The 27,516-nt window shown below is 41.8% G+C and overlaps 1 protein-coding gene across 1 annotated transcript in view; it reads left to right on the top strand.

Moving 5' to 3' along the window:
• TXLNB (taxilin beta) overlaps nt 1–27,516 on the top strand; it is a 100,706-nt gene that overhangs the window by 45,317 nt on the left and 27,873 nt on the right. Inside the window, exon 6 of the mRNA XM_040350541.1 lies at nt 24,980–25,054. Coding sequence (XP_040206475.1) covers nt 24,980–25,054 — 75 coding nt within the window. The remainder of the gene's footprint in view (nt 1–24,979; nt 25,055–27,516) is intronic.

The raw sequence follows: 27,516 nt of genomic DNA, 5'->3' as shown, positions 1-27,516 counted from the left end.
TCCGGTCGTGTGTAGGCCCTAGCGGACAATTGTCCGGCGGATCGGACAGTTTCCAGCGGACAAGAATTGCTTAGCCTGCTAACAAATCTGTCCGCTGGAAACCTGTCCGTCGGACGTGTTCGATCGTCTGTTCAGACTCACCGGACACGTCCGACCAACCGCCATCCCTCGCATGCGTCGTACTGATTCGACGCATGCGTGGAAGCTTTGAACTTCCAGGGCCGCCCACGTCGCCGTGTCATCGTCGCAGCGACGGCGCGGCCACGTCCCTGCATATTGTTTACGCGCGGATTTCTGTCTGATGGCGTGTACAACCATCAGACAGAAATCTCCGGGCGGACATGTCCGCTGAAAACGGTCCGGCGGACCGTTTTCAACGGACTGTCCGCCCGTGTGTACGAGGCCATAAACCTTTCATCTGGTGGTAGGCAGAAATGGATGGATTTCTGCAGAAAGGAAAGAAAACATTCTGAAAACGTCTACACTGTTCGGTTTGCAATAACTCCATCACACGAAACAAGAGATTTACAGTATGTTTTAATAGATTTATAACAGTTTAAATTGAAGATCTGAGACTACAGGTACACATTGTATGGGAAAAAGGTGGAAATAAGGGCCGTCTAATTGAGCCACCCCCACTGCGCGTAACTGGAGAATATAAGTGAAAATATAGTGATATTGATAATATAAATAAATAAATTAATAAATAAATATATGTGAGCTGCTGCTTTAAAAGTTAAACAATCAAAATGTAATATGCAAATACAGTGCTACCTGATGTAAAAAAAAGGTATCAAATGTGATATTAAGCAGCGCTCAACAGAATCAAACAAAAAAAACACACATATAATATTGCTAGACTATGAAGTGAAAAATAATGAGTGATCCACCCTCTATGTGAAACAATATATCCGTGTCAAAAATAGGTGCCAATAATACACCCAAAATAACAGGTTGGCAAAAAAAAATCCATAAACTGATTGTGTGAACGTAAATGAAGTTCATAAATGGAGAACAGAAGAAATCCCTTCACGATCTTCAGACAGTGCTTTCACCACACCACAGTGACTGCGTGATTCCACCACCCATCAGAATGCAAACTCACCACAATAAATGGCCTGACACTCTCGTGTTAAGGCACACAGGCTTTTTAACTGAACCACTCAGTTTAATTGATGGAACTCCCTCTTTGGAAACTGGAGCACTCAGTTAAATAAATGGAGATCCGTTGGAAAAAGGAAAAACTCCAAGATGACAGCCACATGTATAATGAAGAGAGAGAGCACAATAGTGTGATATTGCAACACAACTTTTAATAAAAACACTAAAAATCTCCCAATAGATGCACTCACAAAAATGACTCTTGTCATAAGCAGTGATTAAATCCAAACATCACACGGTGTAAACACAAACGAAAATTTTCCTCCAGGTGAACCAGTGGTCACGGCGGACCAACAAATAGCCCAGGTTTACTCACAGCCCTATGAAGGTGTACTGGAGTCGCTCTTCAGATGACTATGTTGGTGACAGATGGACCGTTCCACGCCCGACCAGTTCAGTTTAAGGTATGCGGTTGTAACTTAGTACCCACGCCCCGACATGTTTCATCATACTGATTTAATCATGGGGATGCTTACAAGATGTCACATGCCGCTATATGTAGCTGCCAAGGTCCCCCCCTCACTTGCACATTGGTGCACGCCTTCCGTTCATTACAAGCATCAGCTGTGTGGACAAACGTCCCACTCAGCTGTGCTGGCGTGCAAGTGTGCAGCTCTGACCAAACAGAGCAGCATAATCATGTGTGCGAGGTGGAGGCCCCCAGTGGTGACGTTGGTGTACTACACCTAATCACACTGCCTGTATTCAATGAGGTGTCTATCACCAGTGGTCAAACTGGTGTATGACACCCATTCCCACTGCCTATATTCGATACAGTGTCTAACCCCAGTGGTGAAACTGGTGTATGACACCCATCAAGCATAGAGTGTACTGCAAACTGAAAGAAGGGGGATATCCCTCTAAGAAATGACTAACAGCCATTCGGGTGTCCCCATGACCACGAGTCACCTCCAGGTCTATACAAACACGATCTAACAGTGTAAAGTCAGAAACACAAAGTACAATATCTCTCATTAATCTAAAGTGAGAGCATACTACATGGTTATATGAATCTAAAAAAGAATATATATTATTCCAAAATCTAAAAACACATAATCAACCATAAATATATATAAAACTGAATTAAATACATATAGTATAGGCGATATTCCTAAAATTATATTGAAGAGTTGCATATATTATTATCCATCATAAAATTTCAATAAAATGGTGGTAATCAAAATGAATAAAAGTTTTTTATCGGAGATTTATAGATGATATTTTATTTATATGGGAAGGATCGCAGCAAGATGCACTAAAGTTTCTGGAAGACCTCAATAGTAATCCCAACAACATTAAATTGGAATATACAATTAGCGGAAATATGGTCAACTTTTTGGATGTCACTATTCAAAGAGAAGCAAATAAACTAAAGACTAAAGTCTTTTTCAAGCCATCTGATCGTAACAGTTATTTGTCCATTAATAGTGGACATCACCCATCATGGATTAAAAATATCCCTAAGGGGCAATTTTTAAGAGTTTGTCGCAATTGCTCAGATGCCAATGATTATCTCTCACAAGCACAAACACTGAAGAATAAATTTGTTCAGAAGGGATATGATGAGCCAGCTCTGAACACAATGATTGAAGAAATTGCTGCTATCCCTAGAGAAAAATGCTTAGAGAAGAAGGTAGAACAGCCAAATAATAACCAACACCAATGGGGCTTCCTGTCTGGGTTTCATGCCCAATACAGGGAGGTAGAGGCTATCATCAAGAATCACTGGCACATCCTGGGGAAGGACAGACACTTTGCCGAAATACTTCCGAGTCAACCACGATTCATCTATAGGAGGGCTCCTAATTTCGGCGACAAGGTGGTCCGCAAGATTCTAGATCCCCCAGATCAGCAGGCCCTCAGAATAGATTTCAAGGGGTTCTACTCGTGCAGGAAATGCATTTGTTGCAGAACTGTGCAGATAAGCAATAGAGGAAAACAACAGGTCACGAGCAGTGATGGGAAGATTTTCTCTATTAAAGAATTTATCACCTGCAACTCTTCTCATGTAGTATATTTGATTTGGTGCCCATGTGGACTACTTTATGTAGGAAGAACTAAGAGGTTATTGCGGATACGAGTGGCTGAACACCTGGCAAACATAAAGAAGGGCTTTGATTACCACAGTGTGTCAGTCCACTTCTTTAAGGAAAAACATAACCAAGATCCTTCGCTAGCTCAGTTCTGTGGCATTGACTGCGTACACCCTTCATGGAGAGGTTCAAACAGGGTGAGAGATCTATCGCAGCGAGAAACTCAATGGATCTTTCTTTTAAAAAGTCAATTTCCGAGGGGCCTTAACATAGAATTGGACGTGAACTGCTTCATCAGTAATGTTTAGACTAGGAGCAGGTTTTAAGGTATACATATATATAGTATGGTCATGAATTATGTTGTTACAAGGGGGCCAGACAACTGGGCCACCCACTATGATCATGGGCTCTGTATGACTATATAATTAAATTTTTGTTATGCCATGCATATGGAGATGATGAAGTTTACCCACTTTAATTTGAACCATTGCATGTCTAAACTTGCCCATATTTATGTATATCTCGTTCAAAGTACATGCCCCAGTGTAAAATCGTTTTCCAGTTTATAAAATCTTTTTTAAAAATAATAATTTTTATATATATATATATAAAAAAAACTTTTATTCATTTTGATTACCACCATTTTATTGAAATTTTATGATGGATAATAATATATGCAACTCTTCAATATAATTTTAGGAATATCGCCTATACTATATGTATTTAATTCAGTTTTATATATATTTATGGTTGATTATGTGTTTTTAGATTTTGGAATAATATATATTCTTTTTTAGATTCATATAACCATGTAGTATGCTCTCACTTTAGATTAATGAGAGATATTGTACTTTGTGTTTCTGACTTTACACTGTTAGATCGTGTTTGTATAGACCTGGAGGTGACTCGTGGTCACGGGGACACCCGAATGGCTGTTAGTCATTTCTTAGAGGGATATCCCCCTTCGTTCAGTTTGCAGTACACTCTATGCTTGATGGGTGTCATACACCAGTTTCACCACTGGGGTTAGACACTGTATCGAATATAGGCAGTGGGAATGGGTGTCATACACCAGTTTGACCACTGGTGATAGACACCTCATTGAATACAGGCAGTGTGATTAGGTGTAGTACACCGACGTCACCACTGGGGGCCTCCACCTCGCACACATGATTATGCTGCTCTGTTTGGTCAGAGCTGCACACTTGCACGCCAGCACAGCTGAGTGGGACGTTTGTCCACACAGCTAATGCTTGTAATGAACGGAAGTCGTGCACCAATGTGCAAGTGAGGGGGGGACCTTGGCAGCTACATATAGCGGCATGTGACATCTGGTAAGCATCCCCATGATTAAATCAGTATGATGAAACATGTCGGGGCGTGGGTACTAAGTTACAACCGCATACCTTAAACTGAACTGGTCGGGCGTGGAACGGTCCATCTGTCACCAACATAGTCATCTGAAGAGCGACTCCAGTACACCTTCATAGGGCTGTGAGTAAACCTGGGCTATTTGTTGGTCCGCCGTGACCACTGGTTCACCTGGAGGAAAATTTTTGTTTGTTTACACCGTGTGATGTTTGGATTTAATCACTGCTTATGACAAGAGTCATTTTTGTGAGTGCATCTATTGGGAGATTTTTAGTGTTTTTATTAAAAGTTGTGTTGCAATATCACACTATTGTGCTCTCTCTCTCTTCATTATACATGTGGCTGTCATCTTGGAGTTTTTCCTTTTTCCAACGGATCTCCATTTATTTAACTGAGTGCTCCAGTTTCCAAAGAGGGAGTTCCATCAATTAAACTGAGTGGTTCAGTTAAAAAGCCTGTGTGCCTTAACACGAGAGTGTCAGGCCATTTATTGTGGTGAGTTTGCATTCTGATGGGTGGTGGAATCACGCAGTCACTGTGGTGTGGTGAAAGCACTGTCTGAAGATCGTGAAGGGATTTCTTCTGTTCTCCATTTATGAACTTCATTTACGTTTACACAATCAGTTTATGGATTTTTTTTTGCCAACCTGTTATTTTGGGTGTATTATTGGCACCTATTTTTGACACTGATATATTGTTTCACATAGAGGGTGGATCACTCATTATTTTTCACTTAATAGTCTAGCAATATTATATGTGTGTTTTTTTTATTTGATTCTGTTGAGCGCTGCTTAATATCACATTTGATACCTTTTTTTTTACATCAGGTAGCACTGTATTTGCATATTACATTTTGATTACAGGTACACATTATTATATTATTATAATGCCATAAGGGTCATGTAAGTTATGAGTAAGGTACCTTCAATTCAACTCTTAAAGCTGAAAATTGGCCAGGGGTTCAAAGTGCCCAGTAGGCAAGTGTTAGAGTCTTCACATAACTGCAGTCTCCACCTGATCCAGGGCATTGATGAGCACACTCCACACGAAAGGTACCCCCATGTACAAGGCATTCACACAAGGTAGCATGAATGATTTGCACAGCAGCAGATATACATGTAGATCCATTGAGCAAAGAAGCAAGTAAGGAAAATGTACTGTTCAGGGCCTCAGTGGTCTAGATCAGTGTTTTTCAACTCCAGTCCTCAAGGCACACCAACAGGTCATGTTTTCAGGCTTTCCATTATTTTGAACAGGTGATTTGATCAGTTTCACTGCCTTAGTAATCACCACAGTCGTTTCATCTAAAGGAAATCCTGAAAACATGACCTGTTGGTGTGCCTTGAGGACTGGAGTTGAAAAACACTGGTCTAGATATTTATGCAGTAGGTCAAAAAAATGGGGACCTCTTTTAATTACATAGTTACAATAAAAACAAAAATAATAAACAAATAGAAAACCTCCACAATCCTACACCCAGGGGAAGGCAAAAAAATATAATTATTTTTCACCAATGAAACTAACTATCTAAATTTTTAAATATGATTACCGTATTTATCGGCGTATGCCACGCACTTTTTTCCCAGGGGGAAATCATGGGTGCGCGATATACGTTGATCCCCGCTTTCCGCGCTGTGTTTCAACGCCGCCGCCGACATATACCGAGCGCAGTACACTCGGGTACACTCGGCCAGGCTCGGCTCCCCTTGCAGTCACACCATGTGCCGCCTCCTAGCCTTAATGCGAGAGGAGCCGAGCGTGCCCGAGTGTACTGCGCTCGGTATATATCGGCGGTGGCGTTCAAACACAGCGCGGGAAGCGGGGATCGACTCAGAAACAGCGCGGTAAAAGCGGGGAGGACACCACCAGGGCCGCAGACGGACGCCGGACCGGACAAGGCCGCCGATGGACGCCGGGCAAGACACCAACGAGGGGCATTCAAACTGTAAGTATTTTATTTTTTTCCTGAAATTTCCCTTCCAGGTTGGGGGTGCACGCTATATGTCGGGGCGCGCTATATGAAGATAAATACGGTAGTTATATTGCTTTGTGATTCTGCAGATTAAAGTAAAACTATAAACCTGTACAAAGAAGAAAGAAAAAAAATATGGATTTTACGGTGCCACTGTAAAGTCCAAATTTATTTTTTATTTTTTGTTGGTACATATTTTAAGTTAAAATGTAGTTCCAAATGTACAACAAGCATATAATGGAAAAATACATAAAGATTAACATCAGTGAAAACCTTGGGTCAAAATGATCAGTATATAGCCTGCCTTTACACGCACATGAACTTTAATGGCGCCTAAGTCTTAGTCCGTAGGGTTCAATATTGAGTTGGCCCACCCTTTGCAGCTATAACGGCTTCAACTCTTCTGAGAAGGCTGTCCACAAGGTTTATGAGTGTGTCTATGGGAATGTTTGACCATTTTTCTAGAAGCACATTTGTAAGGTTAGATAGCGGTGTTGCCTGGCTTGCAGTCTCCGCTCTAATTCATCCCAAAGGTGTTCTATCGAGTTGAGGTCAGAACTCTGTGAAGGCCAGTCAAGTTCCTCCACCCCAAACTCGTTCACCCATGTCTTAATGGACTGGGATGCCATTAAAGTTCATGTGCGTGTAAAGGCAGGCGTACCGATACTTTGGAAATATAGTGTATCTGCTTCATGCAAAAATGTTGAAGATTATAAAAAGTACATAACATAACTGGAATGTCCTGTGACATCATTTGGTGTTTTAACAGTCACATCTGTTACTCCTTTAAAAAAAAAAACATCTTTACAACCAAATTCCAGACAAAACTTTGAGTTTAGTATAAAGCTGGGCAGGGCTAAAACATTTATACATTTGTATTGTTGTCTGTGACTCCTCTAGGGAGCTTTCTGTTCACTTTATCTGCCCATGATTCCAGAGCAAGAAATGAGGGGTGACCAGGACAGGAAGGTACAAACAGAAAGTAAGCTAGACTGCAGATCTAACATTTACCCACAATGCAACAAAATGCTCATATTGTATGCAAAGCATCCTGAGCCAAGCTGCTGACCTCCTGTGTTCACAATACAGCGCAGGGCCCGAAAGCAGTGATAATTAGTGGAGCAACCGTGTCTACTTCAGTGATTTCCAGTTTCCAGGGACATCGGAAAGGTATGGTATATACATAGTTACATGCCAGACCATTACCTATGTGTACAATATCCAAACCTGGAATTCTTCTTTAACTACTTGCAGACCACTCCATGCACACATATGGCGACAGGGTGGCCGCTCTGCACGGGATCTAGTACATGTATGTGATCCAGCATTTCCGGGTAGGGGGCAGTGTGCTGACCCATCTGTGCTGTGATTTCGTACACCACAAATCAGTCAGCAGGTCCTAGCCAATGATTTATTGCCGGGACCTGCTGATTGGCTTAACGAATCACAGTACAGAGCCCTGTGTTTACTAACAACATAGGGGTTTGTACACAGAGCAGAGATGTGGCCGTATTTTTCTCCCTGCAGAGCAGGGAGAAAAATCAGCTACATCTACTAGTAAAAGCAGCACATATTGCACACATTACATTTCTTAGGCACACAGTTGGCCCTTTCATTGCCCCAATATGTTAATCCCTTCCCAGCCAGTGTCATTAATTCGGTGACAGTGTATGACATTAGCACTGATCACTGTATTAGTGTTACTGGGGATGTCAGTGTCAGTCAGTTCCCACTCAGTGTGAGTTAGTGTCAGATCGCTCGCCCCACTATCACAGTCCCACTATGTCGCTGATCACCGCTACTAGTATGAAAAAAAAATATATATATATACATACAAATACATAATAATAAAACATTTCCGTATATATTTATATATATATATATACACACCATCATTTGTAGATGCTATAACTTTCACTCAAACCAATCAATATACAGTTATTGAGGTTTTTTATTTTATCAAAGACATGTAGCAGAATATATTTTGGCAGAAATATCTAAAGAATTTTTTTAATTTTCATTGGATATGATGTATAGCAGAAAGTAAACATTAATGTTTTGGGGATTTTTTTCAATTTTTTTTCCATTTATATAATAAAAAAAAATGTGGTAATCAAGTAGAAAGCTCTATTTGAGTGAAAAAAATGACATAAATTTCATTTGCGTACAGTGTTGCATGACCGCACAATTGCCAGTTAAAGCAGCACAGTGCTGAATAGCAAAAAATGCTCTGGTTATGAAGGGGGTAAAACCTTCATGTGGTTAATGATTACAGATCTGCATTGATTACCGTATTTATCGGGGTATTGTGCGCTTCCGGCGTATAGCGCGCACCCCTAATGTTGACCCTAAAATCCTGTAAAAAAAACATTTTATTACATTTTACTACTTACAGTTTTGGTGTCTTGCCCGGCGTCCATCGGCGGCCTCGTCCGGTCTGGCGTCCGTCTGCGGCCTCGGTGGTGTCCTCCTGGCTTCTCCCGCGCTGTCTCTGTGTCGAATCCCCGCTTCCCGCGCTCAGTTTGAAGCCTCCGCCGACATATACCGAGCGCAGTACACTCGGGAATATTCGGCCACGCTCGGCTTCTCACTCATAAACGTCACAGAGCGTGACTACGAGCGAAGCCGAGCGTTGCCGAATGTACCCGAGTGTACTGCGCTCGGTATATGTCGGCGCAGGCATTCAAACTAAGCGCGGGAAGCGGGTATCGGCGTATATCGCGCACCCACGATTTTGCCCAGATTTTCAGGGCAAAAAAGTGCGTGGTATACGCCGATAAATATGGTAATTCATCTTATATCTGTTTGAGTTCAGTTTTAGTGGGGACTAAAGTCTCATACACACAATTGGATTTTACGCGGACAAAGCCTCTGACTTTTGTCTGAAGGACATTGTCTGTGAACTTGTATCGCATACAAAAGGCAAAGAATTGTTGGACAACAAACATGAAACTACGTGTTTTTTCAGCTCTTTCGCGCCACCCTTTGGGCAACTTCTACTAGTTTAGTGTTATGGAGAGCATTGCTTTTGAGCATACGTGTTTTTACTTTGGATTTTTTTTCTGGTATACACACCATCGGAAAATCCGACATCACATATTTGTTGTGGGAAAATTTTAAAGCATGCTATCCCACATTTGTTGTCGGAAAATCAGACAATTGTCTGATGGAGCATACAAACGGTCGGATTTTCCGACAACAGCCTGTCATCACTCTTTTCCTGTCCTGTGTACAGGCCTTTAGAAAGCAATATAATCTTACAGAAGTTCTAACCCTTTCACACACAATCATATGAATACAGTTACATCCAATTATTAGGCTTTGTTTTGTGTTAATATATATATAAAAAAAAGGAACAAATTCTCTGCCAGCTGTACTACAGATCACTGTATTAAGCCTAGAGTAACGTTGGCTTTAGAACAATTGATCCGTAGATGTTGCTAATGCAGGCATCAGAGACATAAAGCACAAACATCAAGATACCTGATATAATCAATCAAACTGAAGTTCCTAAATGCTGATTTTTTTTTTGTGATGGAATAAAATTTGTGGTATTTCTATTTAGTAATTGAAGACAGCAAAACTGGCAACTCAAGATCATCATATTTTTATCCAGCTAGACACATCCCTCAGGCATTGCCATCTGTCTATACCAGCTATCCATATACTTTTCCTAAACAATTTGATTAAGGAGGCAGCTGTTACACTTTGCTGTCTTACTCTATTACTTGGCGGATGCCTATTTTATTATTGCTTAGTTTTACAATACTAACCCAGATGCTTATTAAAACATAATGTTCTTTTAGCTTGAAAAGTTTTATTTATTGCTAATGTCAACTATAAATCACAGAAAATCATACAAAGGCTTAAAAATGTTTTCTTCAACTACTCCAATATGATTACTGGAGTACCCCAGCTACATCCTACATATTGCCATTAATTCATTTCACAAAGCTGTTTTCTGCCTGTGATATTCCCTCATGTTAATAAACTCACCTGGTGTTTATCTTCTTTGTAAAAAGTGCCTTTAATATATCATCTCTCTTCCAAGGAAAAGAGAAAATCTGGAAGCATGACAAAAATGACACTTTTTAAAGCGGAGTTCCGCCCAAAAATGGAACTTCTGCTTTTCCGGTTTCTCCCCTTCTCCGTTGTCACATTTGGCACCTTTCAGGGGGAGGGGGGGATCAGATACCAGTGTAATACAGGTATTTGCTCCCACTTCCGGTGATAGATCGCTGCAGAAGCTTTGGCGGCCTACGCCATGTCTGGCCCCTCCTCCGTCCCCCCCGCTGTCTGGGACCCCGCAGGTCCCAGAAGATAGCAGGGACCAGTCAGGACGCGCAGCATGACTCGCGAATGTGCAGTAGGGAACCAGGAACTGAAGCTGCAAGACATCAGCACGTCTACCTCCCGATGCATGTTTCGTCACAGAATGACGTCGTCTTGGGAAAACGTGCAACGCACTGACTCATTGCGCTATATAGTATACACAGAGAACCACGCCTCGATTTGATTGGCGCCACTCAAGATTCAAATCGAGGCGTGGTTCTACGTGTATACTATATAGCGCAATGTGTGTGTAAAGGCAGGCATCTCAATACTTTTGACAATATAGTGTATGTGCAGCAGTCAGTCCTCCACTCCATATGCATCCTGGACTGCTTGGAGTGTAACCATGTTATTGAATTAGGCATAGCAGGTTTATATGTGAGGGTTTTTATTATTAATTTAATCAGAATTGGACAGTATTACACTATAAGAGACTTTTATTGTGAGGGAACAAGACTGGCATTTCTCAGTTTGTTCCTCTTTGGATAATTAGGAAATGGAGTCCAACTGATGTGGACCAGACAGTTCCAACTGGCACATTGGAGCCGCTATTGTTATGGAGTTTATTTCTCTCCAGACAAATGTGATGAATATTAAATGGGACATCAATTTAAAAAGTGAGGGTTTTGCTGTTATAGAGAACATCTTAGGAGTACCCTGAGAAATCTACCTTTTGGTCTTTAGTTCCTTCTAAAAGATAGTACTTTCTGGTCTGTGAGTGTGACTAGGCACTCCTGTACCTACCTCCTCATAGCTGAATATCTGCAGTGTGAGATCTAAGGCACTGCTGCATCTGACTGCTAGTCACAGGGGGCTTGGAGTGAGATTTGGTGGTGTGACTAGTGTTCCTCTCACTGTTCTCCTTGCTGGAGGCTTTAACATGAGGAAGCAAAGCCCTACCTCTACAAGCTGTACGGAGACCACAGGCAGTGAGCAGTCACTGAAGATCTGTCACCAGGATATTCCACATATGTCGAACCCCTTTAGTTAAATCTTGGACTCCACAGTTCATAAAAAGCAGAAGGCCTCCACATAGTGTAAAACCATTTCTCGGATGTAAGTTTTCTACCTTTTAATAAATTCTGTGAGAAATGGTTTTACACTATGTGGAGACCTTCTCCACTCTGTGGAGGACTGCTCTCTGGATCATCATTCTACTGTTTCCATCCTTATGCCCATTTGACTCTTTGCCGCTGGCAATATGGTCCACTCATTCTGGTAAGTGTATTTACTCTCCCCTCTGGGTGACTCCTGGTGACTCCTTAAAGTGGTTCAGTTTTTTTTTTTTTTTTATAACAAACATATCATACCTTCCTTCAGTGTGCAGTTCGTTTTGCACAGAGTTGCCCAGATCATCCTCTTCTGGGGACCCACGGCGGATCTTGCGGCTCCTCCCCGCAATAAATAACCCCCTCTGGGAAATTCTCTCCCAAGGGGGTTACCTTGCGGGCGCGCTCCCCTGTCATACACTTGGCATCCATAGCCACCGAGTGTATCACTCAGCCCGCATCATTGGATTTGATTGACAGCAGCTGGAGCCAATGGCTGCGCTGCTATCTATACAATGAAGAGCCGAGAAGCCCAGGAGAGAGCGAAATGGGATCACGCCCAACGAAAATTCTGGGCTCAGGTAAGTAAAACGGTGGCTCGAGGGGGCCAGACACTGCAAGGTGTTTTTTCACCTTAATGCATAGGATGCATTAAAGTGAAACAACACAAGGGTTTACAACCCCTTTAAGGGGAAAGTGGATAACTTCCATCTGATTCTACTTCCAACTTTTTTATCTGCACTGTTTTGATACACAGTGGCTGCTTTACACTCATAATATTTATGTGTGGACTTTTCAATATATTTTCTCAACTGTTTTGGACTTTACTTTTGGCACTATGCACTTTATCAATTACTTATGGTAGTAATACCTCCTTCACACATTTGTGTCAGGAACGTTACTTACCGAGGCCGAGATGCCAAGGGCGGCTCACCTTTGCGACTCAATGCGATCCACCCACTGGTGTTTGAGACAGAAGGAAGGACGCACCAAGAGGCACCGGGTCCAGTGGCAGGAGGGAATCCAAGGTGGACCGGGAACTGGATAGCCGAAGCTCACTGGAGGCTGTTCAGAAGCACACAGGAAATAGTCCAAACAGAAGGTGCTCAAACAGGGACAAGGCTGAAGAATAATCCAGAGAACAAGCCGAGGTCAAGGGGTTGAGAAGTCAGATAGTCCAAAGTTCAAGCCGGGGTCACAGGGTTGAGGAGAGCAGCAATCCAGAGAGCAAGCCAAAGGTCAGGTAAAACAGGATATCCACAGATAAGGTTTCCAGTAGCAAACACTGACAACGAACCAGCAATTTGCAAGGAGGAAGGGGCTGGCTTAAATAGGCCGCACTGGCCACTGATTGGTCCACAGAAGTACAGGTTCAGGACCAGGTTCCAACGGACAGCAAGCAACCTAACACTTGAGCAGTGGCTCAGATGCAAAGAGCTGGACTTATAATGGATAGGTCCTAGGTTCAATTCCACCCAGAGCCAACTGGGGAATGTGACCGTAAAGGGCAGTGCCCTGACAATTTGAGTATATATTGGTTTATTTGTCCATTCGCATATTGTATTTACTTTAATATGCTTGTTTTGCGCATTCGTTTTGGTTCATATTTAGTGGTGCACTTTTTTGAATTTATATCCTGTTGGTCCAAGTCTGGTGAACAGCCACTGGGGAGTGCTGGCTAGGAAGGGGCTCATCTCAGGTTCATGTATGCAAACAAGGAGAAGGAACATTCCTGAGGTGCAAAGTCTAATCACTAACTGGTGTTCACTAGAGTGCCTGATGGCAAATATGGGTTTTGCAGCATGTTAGGACCAGGTCATTGTTCTCAGTGTCGCCCCACGGGAATGTAAGAAAGCCAGGGTCCAGTAGCAGATATAGCAGGTAGGAATCAAGCAGAAACATAGGGCCAGATCCACGTAGCATCTCTGATACACTACGCCGCCGTAACTTACAGCGTAATTTCCTTATCCTCAAAGAATTTGCGCTGCAAGTTACGGCGGCGTAGTGTAACTTAGGCGGCGTAAGGGCGCGCAATTTAAATCGATGTGATGGGGGCGTGTTTTATGTTAATACGTCGTGACCCGTCGAAAATTACGTTTTTTTAAAGGCGCATGCGCCGTCCGTGGGGGTATCCCAGTGCGCATGCTCGAAAATAAACTGGAACAAGCCAATGTTTACGACGATGACGTCATTCTACGCAAATCCCTATTCGCGAACGACTTACGCAAACGACGTAAAAAAATCAAAATTCGGGTTTAAAGTTTAAGAGAAACAAGGTTCAATGCAGAATCATTCAAGGAATTGTCCAAAGAGCTGTCCAGCATCCCAAGGTGGAGATATCGCCAGACACAGTAGAGGTTACAGGTGCAGACCCAGGTCATGGCACCAGGTAAACTGCAGCAAGGTAGGTTTAGATGTGGACAGTGTCATATGTTTAAATATGTTGATAAATCAAATAACTTTTACAACTTTTTTTTTTACCACCTTTTTTTAGCTACAGTTCTCATTGGGATAATATATATATATATATATATATATATATATATATATATATATATATATATATATATATATATATATATAAAGAAACAAATGATACAAATAAAATGTGTCTGTAAAAATGTTTTACACAAAGGAAAAAGGTGGAACATGTATAAAGACTCGTACACACGATCGGTTTTCTCGGCAAAAACCAGCAAGAAAACTGCTTCTTGCCGAGATTCCCGTTCGTGTGTACGAGGCACTCAGGTTTCTCGTCTGGAAATCTGGCCAGAATCTCGACGAGAAAAAAAAGAGAACCTGCCTTTTTCCCGACGAGAAACCTGAGAGTGTGTATACTTACCTGTCGCCGTTGAAACCCGCGCATGCTCGAAATGACTTTGACCCATGGGCGGCAGCTTCCACGGCATAGGTAGGGTGAAGCAAGATGACGGCATCGAATGTGACAAGCGCATGCATCACCGCGTTCTTTCCTTTCAAGAGAACCGCGGTTCTTTTGAAACGAAAAGTCTGTACACTCGGGCGGCAAGAGTTTCTTGCCAAGAATCTCGTCAGGGAAAAGGACGGGTTTTTCCTGACGAGATTCTCAGTCGTGTGTACGAGGCCTAAGGCCCCGTACACACGACCGGTTTTCTCAGCAGAATTCAGCCAGAAACTCGATGGGAGACGTATTCTGCCGAGAAACCCGGTCGTGTGTACACTTTTCGCCGAGGAAACCGACGAGGATCTCGTCGGGCCAAAAAGAGAACATGTTCTCTATTTCCTCGTTAGTCAATGGCAAAAGTTGGCTCGCCGAGATCCTCGGCGGCTTCACAAGGAACTCGACGAGCAAAACTATGTGTTTTGCCCGTCGAGTTTCTCGGACGTGTGTACGGGGCCTTAGAGTTAGTGAACATGTTTGGGATATTGCTGGATCTTAAAAATCTGTTAACAGTGGGAATGTCATAATAGCTTTATGAAAGGATTGAAATGTATTTTTCAGTTGAACATCAGCTCCCGCGGGGAGAATTTCGGTAAAATCCTTCTGCAGAAGGAATGCAATTGGATTTATGTGTGTAATACTCTCTCTCCTGTCAGTTTCAATAATGAGCTGAAACTAAATGCCTTTTTGAAGAATTATGAACTTTTATTAGTTATGTGCCTTTAACCAGATGTATTGATATTGGAAGATCATTACCTATAACATTATTTTTCATTATTGAATAAAGACTGGTGTAGCGCTAAGCAAATTTACTACTTCCTACCTCTGACATAAACAAATGTAATCAATGTGTAATATATCACAACACAACGCATAACTCATGTGTGACAACAAGTGTTTTCTAAATATCTGCACAATTTCACATGGAGGTGAACTGCACACTTTTACAACGAAGACTTAGATTATTTTGACACCTTAGGACGCTCATTCCAGTAAATGTCAGTGTGTAATATTGTTTAGAAACATAGAAAAGTGACAACAGGAAAGAGACCACATGGTCTTTATACATGTATTGTTTTTTCTGTTTGTTTTTTTCATTAACTTTTTTATAGATCTATGTTTGTCCCATGCATGTCTAAAACCACTTACTGTTCCAATCTATTCCAAGCATCAACTACCCTTTCAGTAAAAAAAAAAAATTCTAAGATTAGTTTACTTTCCTCTAGTTAGTTTAAAGTAATGTCCTTGTGTTCATGATCTAGGTTTCATATTGAACAACAGCAGAACGAGGGTGCCAGGGTCAGTGTGATAGTAAAAGCAAGTAACACTTTATTCAGATACACTTACATAAAAGTATATTGCAAGCTGCACACAGGGTGGATGTGGATCACCAATCAAGTAGTCAGCCGTCACAACTCACAAGGGATGAGCAGACCACTGTGGGGATAAGCTCAGACCTACCATATGGAGGTGTATACCAGCAGCTCTCACACCAGCTCTCACAGAGCTAGCAAGAGACCAAATCAGGACGGGGCGGGCCACAACACGTTTCCGAGGTGCTGCCTCCTTCTTCAGGTTTTTGCCTACTGATACTTTTTTATGTAAGTGTATCTGAATAAAGTGTTACTTGCTTTTACTATCACACTGACCCAGGCACCCTCTTTCTGCTGTTTTTGTTTGTCTGAGGGATCTCCCATTTCCTGCTGAGGAGCTGCCAGTGACTGTGTGTGCAATCCCCATCCACCTGTGGATCCATCCTTCCTCCTTGATATCCCTTACTACTATGGACTGTATGGACTAATTCTTATTAATACATTTTGAGCTTAATGTTTACCAATAAGTTGACTTACATTGTAGTGTTTTTGTGTGTTATCAGGCCAAAATCTTTTGATCAGGGTAATTTGGGTCATTTCTGATGTCATTATGATTTAAAAAGAATAAACACAGTTGATTAATAATAAATGGCTTCAGCCAAACACTAACCATGAGTGAAAGAAATGTTTTTGTGTTATCGATCGTATTCTGTAAAAAATGGCCAAGAAATCATAAATTCGGCCAGGGTATGTAAACATATGAGCACAGCTGTAGATATATAGATAAGCCTGTACGTACCATACATGTAGGATCCCTGTGAAACCTGGAAATCTCTGTAGTAGGCACTGCTATTACAGTGATTGCTGCTAGCTTCAGTGATTGCTTCTAGGTCCTGCCTGTGCTGAACGCCTGCTGTGCTGCTTACTTAACACAGGGGTCACTCAGTATGGGAACCATTCAGGGAATACTTCATTTAATCTCAATTAATGCAAAGCATGAATGGACGAGGTGGAGAGGTGGGGCAGTGATATAAGGATCTCCATCTTGTCCGATCAGAGAATACTTTGCATATATTGAGAAAATACAAAGTGTTCCCTGTGCAAAAGGAGAGGCCTCCTGCTCAGAGTAAGTAGCGGGGCAGTCACTTAGTGTGGGGCCCAAAAGTCAGCAACAATCACAGTACCTAAGACAGCGATATCTGAATGATGCCTGTAGCTGCAGTCATCAATCTGATATCACCGCACAAAGCTGAGGACGTCCCAGGGACGTCCTTGGTGATTAAGTGGTTAATTGTCGACACTGTGCCCATTGTTGCCACTGTGCCCATTGATGTCACTGTGCCCTTTAATTGTCGCCACTGTGCCAATTGTCCCCACTGTGCCAATTGTCCCCACTGTGCCCTGTAAAATGCCCCCCCCCCCCGACCGGCACTTACCTTTCTGGAAGTCAGCTATCTTCCTTCCACGTCCCTCAATGTCTTCTCCCGCCCTCGATGACGCTTCAGCCAATCAGGTTACCGATAACCAGAACCGTGAACCTGATGGGCTGAGACGCCTGTCAGTCTTATCCAAGGAACGCACCCCCCGTACGTCCCCTGGATAAGCATCCGGAAGGCTGAGGGCTGTACTCGGAAAGCCTATCAGAGCCGATGGCTCTGATAGGCACTTCCGCACAGCTAACCAGCGCTCAAGGTCCGGCCATCTGAATAGACCAGCAGCCAGCAACAAGAACATAGGGCCAAATCCTCAAAAGGGATACGCATGCGGAACTGCTGTTCAGCCTGCGTATCCCTGTGCCTATCTTTGGAACTGATCCTCAGAAGCAGTTTTCCAAATATAGGCAGAAGATCTGACATCTGTAAGACACTTACACTGTCAGATCTTAGGATGCCGCTGGGGGCATTTCGCGTTGAAATGCCGCTTTGCGTATGCAAATGAGGACTTACGGAGATCCACAAAGCTTTTCAGCTTTGTTTTTTCTGCGTAAGTTTACGTTTGCATACGTAAAATTAGGGATGCTTTTACAAAGTGTAAACTAGTTACACCTTGTAAAAACAGACCTTTTTTTCGATCGCCGCTATTTTTTTTACATTTTGAATTTTATTTTTCGGCACGTAACTTTTTTTTTACCCGACGCAACTTTATTGTCCCGTCGCAAACCACAAAGCCCGGCGTAACGTAATTTTGCGCGCTGCCCGTCGGGAAAATGACGTCACGAGCATGCGCAGTACGGCCGGCGCGGGAGCGCGCCTCATTTAAATTGTCATCGCCCCCTGCAGAAGAGGACCGCCTTGCGCCGGAGACATTTAAGTTACACGGCCGAAAATTTCTAGGTAAGTGCTTTGTGGATCGGGCACTTAGGTAGAAATTTTCCGCCAGTGTAACTTAAATGGTAAAAGTTAAGTTAGGCTACGTTTTTGTGGATTTGCCCCCATAGATTCATGCAATGCATGAATCTATGTTATTGTTATCAGTGGCAGTGCGAGAGCCAGAGGGGGCAGCGCTCCAGCGCCATCTATAGACCACTGAGTATCTCCAATTAATTGTGATCTGAAAGATCCACACAAAAACTCGTTCTTACAAAACTATATCCACACAGACCAAACAGGCTTTATTCATTATTGTAAGGCCCAAACCAAATCCCTAGTCCACTGTCCATTCCAACTGGGACTCCAAAACCCTAAGAGAAGCTATGCTCCTATCATCCATCTTGCATGAAGCATTTCATAGTATTTTGTGGAATTTGGCTGGGTACTGACAATCTGTTTTACATCCTGGAAGCTTTCAGGTTTGGAACTTATTGTATGTGACTTCTGGCCAACTTATAGGTGACTTCTAGCCAACAAGAATGCACATGTGCAGACAATGCCATCTTGTACAAATCCTTTATACTTATGAGTATACCCAACTTGCTTAAAATGTTACAATCGGTTAACAAAATCTAATCCCTAGACCTGAATATTAGTTGGGCAATGGTGATTAAATAATTACTCCAATTTATTTTGGAATTCAATTAGGCTTCTAAATGTATTTCTTACATAGATGTTTGTGTAACCACGGATATGCACACGTTGTTCCAAGAGAATTATGCCCCTCTTTTTAGACAAATCAAAGCAGATTTAGATAGATTGTCCATTTCTCCCTTTTCATGTTTTGAGAGGAATATACTCAGTCAAAATAAATAAATGACATAGGATCCTATATTTTTTCATAGCATTTTTCATACCGATCCCTAAGTGAGAACATATGGGGTAACAAGTGACCTAGAACCAACTAATTGCCCATACACACGATCTGAAAATCGGACGAAAAATACAGATTTTGAAACGATCGTACGCTAATCAGATCATTAGTACAGAGCTTTCGAGAGCCTATTACGACAGTTCATCCGATATTATCCCATTAACCAAAACAAAATTTTTTCTCGTGTGATACCAGATCGTACAATTTTCCTTTAATAAGTACAGTTGTCGTCTGAAAATACAATAGAAAAACATATGACATTGCTTCCGATTTTTTATTCTGTCGTACAAGAATTTTCGTACCTTTAGTAACCTCTCAATTTTTCGATATGCAACTAGAATGCAAAAAGAAACAGATGATCTGTCGTCCGATTTTCGGATCGTGTCTACGGGCTATAATTGACACTGAAGCTCAGGGGGATATACAGTAGGAGTTCCCAATCTACTTGTATGACACAAAGCTGCACAATTGGCTCTGCTAGCACAGTCCACCACAAATGCATCTCCACCTTACTAGGTATCCATGGAAGCCTTGCCCTGCTTCTCGTGGTCCATAATAGCCCTTGAGCTATAAATATTTTCTCCAGGGAGTTTTTTATCTGGTGAACATTCCAATTGCCTTCTGCTGAAACTTTTGGCTACAATCAGATCACTTCCTATTTAAAGACTAAACTCAGAAACACTATTTGGACCTTTCAGACTGGCAAGAAGATTTGTATTAACACTACCCATGTAGAATCTAATTATAAAATACTAATTCAACAGTACATGGTGCCCACTAGGATAGCCAAGATGTGTCCTCAAACCTTGTCTAAATGTTACAGAAACTGTGGCCAGATGGGCACCATACTACATATTTGACGATTATGTCCCAAAATAAACTTATTAACTTAATCTACTCTGTTACAGAGGTAAACTTAGGCAGATCACCAAAATCTTCTTCATTTTAAAAAGTTGGCCAGTGATATCCTTAAACATTCAAGAAGATTAGTGTTGTACGTAATCCTGGCTGCCGGATAGCAAGTTGGAAACAGTTGACTGTGTCCATTGAGTGTGTCACACATAAACTAAATTGGATCATGATCAACAACAAACCTACATGTATGCTCAATAACACACAAATCAAATTTTGATAAATATGGGACCCATAGATACATATTGCTGGAAACGTGAGGGGAGACTGACCCCTTTCCTCTGTTTCTATGCCCTCCCTTTTTTTTCCTCTTTATTTCCTTCTGTACAACAGAGATTTATCGTCCGCTAATGAAGGTCTCCTTGTCTTTACCTATTCTCTCTTCTTGATGCCGCAATACAAGGGCGTGGAGGATGAAGAAACAAACCGGTTCTGTACACTTACATATGATACTGTAATAATTAGGGTTGTCCCGATACCACTTTTTTAAGACTGAATACAAGTACCGATACTTTTTTTTCAAGTACTTGCCGATACCGATTACCGATATTTTTTTAATGTCATGTGACAGTGATGCACTGATGGCTGGCACTAATAGATGGCACTGACTGATGGTTGGGAGTCGGGACTGATGGCTGGCAGTGTCACTGATGGATGGGCACTGATAGGCGGCACGCACTGATGGCTGGCACTGATTGATGAGAACTGATTGGTGGCACTGATTATGCAGCACTGATAGGTGGCAAGCACTGATGGCTGACAGTGATAGGTGGCAATGATGGCTGGCAGTGGCACTGATGGGTGGGCACTGATGGCTGGCACTGATGGGTGGCTGGCACAGATGGATGGACACTGACTGATGGATGGGCACTGACAGATGGAACTGACAGCTGAGCACTGACATATATTTGGAAAAAGGTTATTGGACGGTTTCCAGAATGGACACGGTGCTCCAGTCCTTAAAGTGTTAAAAGCAAAATTGGAGGGGAAAAACTGGATGGGTGTTAGCCACCTCAGAGTAATTAGGACCTTATTGGAGCCATGTGTCCATTGTAGGTGAGCAAGGATAACAACAATGTTTTTATACAAAAATAACAAATTTTATTTTAAATACATTAAAATTGACAATAAAATCAATTATAAGCCCTGTTACAATACCGATGACAGAATTGATTAGATGGAGATAGTGCTGTTCGCCAACATGTTTCACAAAATAGCGTCGTCAGGGCGCCGCATCCATCTATTTCTTCATCTGGTTGTATACAAAATAAAGCACAAAGCATATTATTTGTATAGATTAATATTGCAGGACATAATACAAATTTACATGTACTGGTAGTCTTCTTAAGGTTGCATGCTCACCTATTCTGTCAGATTTGTTATAAGAACTGCATCGGGCGGTTAGTGAGCTCCAAGCATGGCAATCAGGCATAAGAGGACATACCCCTGATGGGAGCCAGACCCATCAGGTTTCTGTTGAGCTGCTGAACCTTATAGATACCTAATGGGATATGTGATATTGCAGTAAAGATAATATAGTTGTAATTAATAACCTGATATTGAACAAATCCAATATAGCAAAAAGAGGGGAATGGGGGAACATTAACCCCAAAAACCCCAGGGATACCTACTGGTTGTATAAATGATGTTCCACACATATCTTGTGCCCAAAATTAGGTGCAAGATGACTGGAAGGCCCAAAGCTGGTGGGGGACAAGGGCCAGCGTGTGAAGGTATTCTATAAGGTAAAATTAATAATACTAATAACAGATAGAAGGGGAATGATATAGGCTATATGAAGTGTAATAATCTCATTTAAACAGCATATGGGTACAAACACTTTTACCAGAAAAGAAAAAGCCAGCAAAGCAACACTTTGTATTGCTATACAGGGTAGGGTATAGATTACTACATGAGATGAACACTTCAAATATAGCCATTACATGTCCTGCTTAAATGCAGAATCCCAGAGTATAAGTTTGGGGCTTAAGGATCCCAATAGTTACAATACCTTAAAATCGCGCTGTGATCCGATTGCCCATTAGATTGTCCCACTGTTTGCCTAACCTGGACGCCAGGCGCAAGCATCTGACGTCAATCCGTGCGTGCCTACGTCTTAAATGATAAGGTCCACCCGGAAGTGAAGGGTCAGACCTGACCCCTGACATCACTTCCGGCGGCTATGTCTTAGTGGCGCCCACACAGATAGACCAGGTCCGGTCACACTGCGCATGCCCCACTATCCGCATTGATGCGGATCAGGATATGGGAGATGAAAGTTCCCATCCTGTGAAATAACCAACAGCTCCACCTAGTGGCATGTCCTCAGATGACGGCCGCCCATAATTAGATACTCACCAAAACGCCTGCGACTCCCATCTTGGTACACTCTGCACTCATGTGCATAAAAGCAGCAGCGGACATCTTGTTCCACCCAGCCCATATAGTTCGGGCTGGGTGTAACAAGATGTCCGCTGCAGGCTTAATGTGGGCCAGAGTGCAGGGTGTATCAAGATGGGCGTTGGGATGTCCAAGCACTGACGGCAAAACGGAGCATCACTTCAGTTACCGAATGTGACGGCTCTGGTCACCGATCATGATGGATGATGCGGATGGACCCTGCACCTCTGCCAGGCCAGCTTACCTGCTTGAGGACTCTATCTCTGCTCTGCCCACTGACTCCGCCCCTATTGAACGCTGCCTCTCCCATCCCAGGTATCGGATTAGGCATCAGAAGCATTTGTGTGAGTACACCTTGAGGCGATTGAGTTCACATTTGTTGCGCTATATAAGTTTCTCACTCACTCATTCACTCACTCACAAGTACTCGCACGAATGCTTGGTATCGGTTCCTTATACCGATACTAGTATCAGTATCGGGACAACCCTAGTAATAAAAATTATAGCAGTTTATAAAGTGAGACCAGAACCATGTTTTTGATGTTGTTATAGAACTGATACTTTGTTAATACATACTTAGAATCTATTCTGTATAATGCAAAGTGAGATGCAATTAATCTCTGTTGGTAAATCATTACAAAAACTCCAAAAAGCATCTTGAAATATCAAATTCATTTTGGTACAGTGTTGTATGTACTTGTCAGTCAAACCATCACAACACTATAAACTGAAAAATGGACCAGTAGTGAAGGGGATGTAACATGCTGGTATTGAGATGGTTACCATGTCGATGTAAGTTCAAAAGTCATTTGCAATATTTTTAAATCTTCATCTTTCATTAAAGCGGAGTTCCACCCAAAAGTGGAACTTCCACTCATTTGTCTCCTCTCCCCCTCCGGTGCCACAATTGGCACCTTTCGGGGGGGAGGGGGGACAGGATACCTGTCTTTGACAGGTATCCTGTTCCCACTTCCGGGAGTCTGTGCCACAGCCCATGACGTCACTGTGTGGCTCCCTCCTCCTCCCCCTGTCGCCGGGTCAGTAGGAGAAAGGAGGGGGGCCTCGCGCATATGCAGTAGGGTTCCCGGTGTGAAGCTGCAAGGCTACACTGCCGGGTTCCCTTACCCACAATGGCAGCGGCAGCACCCGACAGCTGATGGAAACATCAGCTGCGGTTCTGACATGGCTGGACTCTTCTTACTGTTTTTTAGGTTGATAATGGTATCACATTTGTGCCCTGTGTTGTTAATCTGTCACTCACACCTCATGGCTGCATGTCTAGGGGGGGGGGGGGACACTCATATATAGGTAATTTATCTGGTAAAGTATTCTGACTGGGTACTGACATTTACAGAAACAGAACATAAACTTGGTAAACCTTTGAAGTGCATAAGGCTATTTGCACATGGCCACAAAATACAGCATATGGGGGTACAAAATACAGCATATCGGGGTACAGTGTAAAATACGTCTGTTGTTATGGCTCCTCGGAGCCACAGCTGCAGCGTATTTTTTACTCAGATGAATGCATTGCAGAAAATTCATGTAACCATGTGCACTCACTTATTGGTATATTATTACAAATGTAGAATTCGTAAAAAAAAAAAAAAAAATACCTTGTGCATTTATGCATGCTCAGTGTTTTCTGTAATGCATTCCATTGGGAAAAAATATGCTGCAGCTGTGGCTTCCTGGGCGGCACAACAACAGATTTATTTTACACTGTACACCCATATGCTGTATGTTAAGTTCAAGTGCAAGAGGCCTAAGTAGTGTTTAGTTGCGGTAATCAAGATATACAAAGGTCACACCAATAGCTCTGAACCTCATCCACCCTAGAATCCACACAACCAATTCTATTTTTTTTTTAAATAATACTGCAGTCATATGTTTATTATGCAGTCACTGTAACTGTGTCAAATGTCTGTAGTAAAGTTGCATTTTACCTTTATTGTGATGCTAAGAAAATCATTGACTTTGAAATCATTTATAATTAGCAATAATGTTGGTAAAGGATTCTGTAAACATTTTATATCAGACTGGATTTTCTATAACAGCAAGTAAATGTATAATGAATTGCAAGTAATACTGTTGGCTCAATGGCTTTTATATGATCATAGAAAGTCGTATGCTGCCATCTAGTGTCCAAAAGCAATAATGCCTAATCAGTAACTATTACTATTATTATGATGAAGATTATTATCATCATTATTATTATTACTGTTGCTGTGCTGAATTAACTAATGGATTGTTGTAATTTCATCTTTATTCAGTTGCTGACACAGGCTGCTGAATGGAAAGTGCAATCCAAAATGCTGAAAGATCAAGAGACTGTACTGAAAACCCAGGTATACTGTGTTTCTCTGTCTTAGTATAAATGTCAGTGGTATCTTATGTCAAGTTATCATCATTGTCCCTGTTTGGTTTTTACTTGAAATTTACATTACAAATCAAACTCCATGCTGGTAGTAGGTCAAATTCAAAAACTTTAGAAGAGGTCTAGCTGCTGAAGACTTCAAAAAGTATAAAAACGTGATCCTACTCCATAGAAGAAAAGTCAGTTTTGGGCTGGAAGGCTTCAAAGCCTCCAGTCATAATTCACTTTAGTTCTGGACAAATAGGGGAAGGGTTGTAACCTCTATTAGGTCTTTATTGCAAGCTGTCCATATAGGAGAAATTTCTGCTCACATAGCACTAAAGGCTTTTTTTTTTTTTTTTTTTTTCATTTGGGTAGAATAAGGGAGGATTATAACCCCTGTTAGACTTTTTGCGTACAATTGGGAAGATTTCCCTTTACTTCTTGTCCCAAATCCAAAACAGGAAATGAGAGGAGCCTCAATGTGTCACCAGGTTCACCAGGTATCATTCTTTTACTTTCACTTTCAATGATAACAGTAGGCAGAAATTGGGTCTAACCCCTCTCTACTCAAAACTAACAAAAACAAGTTTGTTGATGTGCCACAGACACATATAAACCCAAGCACAAAAAAAAGGTTCAATTGCATATGGCTTTGCATACACTGAATAGACATAGAGCTGACACATTGTCTGAGCCTACCTTAAGGAAGAACTGCAATAAAATAGTCAAACTGCTTGGCAACCAGCAACTGTTGAGACAATGAACAATTTCAATTAACAATTCTGAGAAGTATGTAGTGTGCAGTATAGTGTATATAGTGCAGGAGTCTGTAAAGCAGAGCGCTATAGGCAGTGTCAGGTTTAGGATACATAACACAGAGTCCTGGGGTCCAGGGTGTAGTCAGTGCTCTGTTATGAGTATATGACTCACAGAGAGCAGAGTACATAATGCACAGAGTACAGAGAACTGGAGTATTATGCACAGAATGCAGGGGACAGGAGTGTGTAATGCACAGAATACAGGGGACAGGCATGTGTAATGTTTGTCTAATCAGACTACAGCTCTACATGTTCCTTCGTTGCTCTGCCTATGTGGAGGGAGGGTGTGTCCTTTTCCTTCCTCACACAGTATCCCCACCCACTGCTGTTGAAAGAGGAAGAAATATTTCTAACGCAATCTGCACTTTCTAAAGAGTGTAGAAAGGGGAAGACAGCATATATACAAGTATGTAATTTATGTACGAGGATTTGTTTAATCTCTGTGTACATCTGAGGCCGATCACATCACTGGCTATATGTGAGGATTTACAACCACTTTAAGTTATGAGCTCATTGGATTTCTTACAGGATTCTACACATGTTCATTTGCACTTATTGTAACAGATGATCTAACAAAACACTTTCAAAGGTAAATCTGACACATGAAAAATGAGCAAATAAGAGAAGTTCCTCTTTAGGCTGGATTTACACCTATGCATTTTTTGTGCTTTTTGCATTTTGCAGATTTGCACTACAGAACATGTTCCATAGGAAAACATGTTAAATGGACTGTAGTCCAAATCTGCAAAATGCAAAAAGCACTAAAAATGCATAGGTGTGAATCCAGCCTCAGAGTTTAACCACTTCCCGCCACATAACAGAATGCCATACGCAAAATGGTTAAGTTATCAGTCTGACACACCGCAACTCCGATTGTGGTAAAGAGCCAATGATGTAGGCTCTTTACCACGTGAAAACAAAAAGAAAAAATGCGCCTACTAAGTGCAGTATGTCTGATAATATGGAATTTATTAATTCATTAAAACAGCCAAATGGCTACTCACTAAAAAGTAGTACAAAATGCGCTCATAAAAAGGGGAAGTGTAGTCACTGTAGATCGTCAGCCGATGATGGTGGCTTCTCTGGTGAAGATATTGTTGGTTGCATTTTGTACTACTTTTTAGTGAGTAGCCATTTGGCTGTTTTAACCACTTAACCCCCGGACCATATTGCTGCCCAAAGACAAGAGCACTTTTTGCGATTCGGGACTGCGCCGCTTTAACAGACAATTGCGCGGTCGTGCGACGTGGCTCCCAAACAAAATTGGCGTCCTTTTTTTTCCACAAATAGAGCTTTCTTTTGGTGGTATTTGATCACCTCTGCGTTTTTAATTTTTTGCGCTATAAACAAAAATAGAGCGACAATTTTGAAAAAAATGAATATTTTTAACTTTTTGCTATAATAAATATCCCCCAAAAATATATAAAAAAACATATTTTTTCCTCAGTTTAGGCCGATACGTATTCTTCTACATATTTTTCGTAAAAAAAATATCGCAATAAGCGTTTATTGATTGGTTTGCGCAAAAGTTATAGCGTTTACAAAATAGGGGGTATTTTTATGGCATTTTTATTAATATATGTTTTTACTAGTAATGGCGGTGATCAGCGATTTTTTTTCGGTACTGCGACAT

Source organism: Rana temporaria, chromosome 4 (assembly GCF_905171775.1).
Source record: "Rana temporaria chromosome 4, aRanTem1.1, whole genome shotgun sequence".
In the NCBI taxonomy this organism is placed as follows: Eukaryota; Metazoa; Chordata; class Amphibia; order Anura; family Ranidae; genus Rana; species Rana temporaria.
This window is presented reverse-complemented; position numbering and strand designations above follow the sequence as displayed.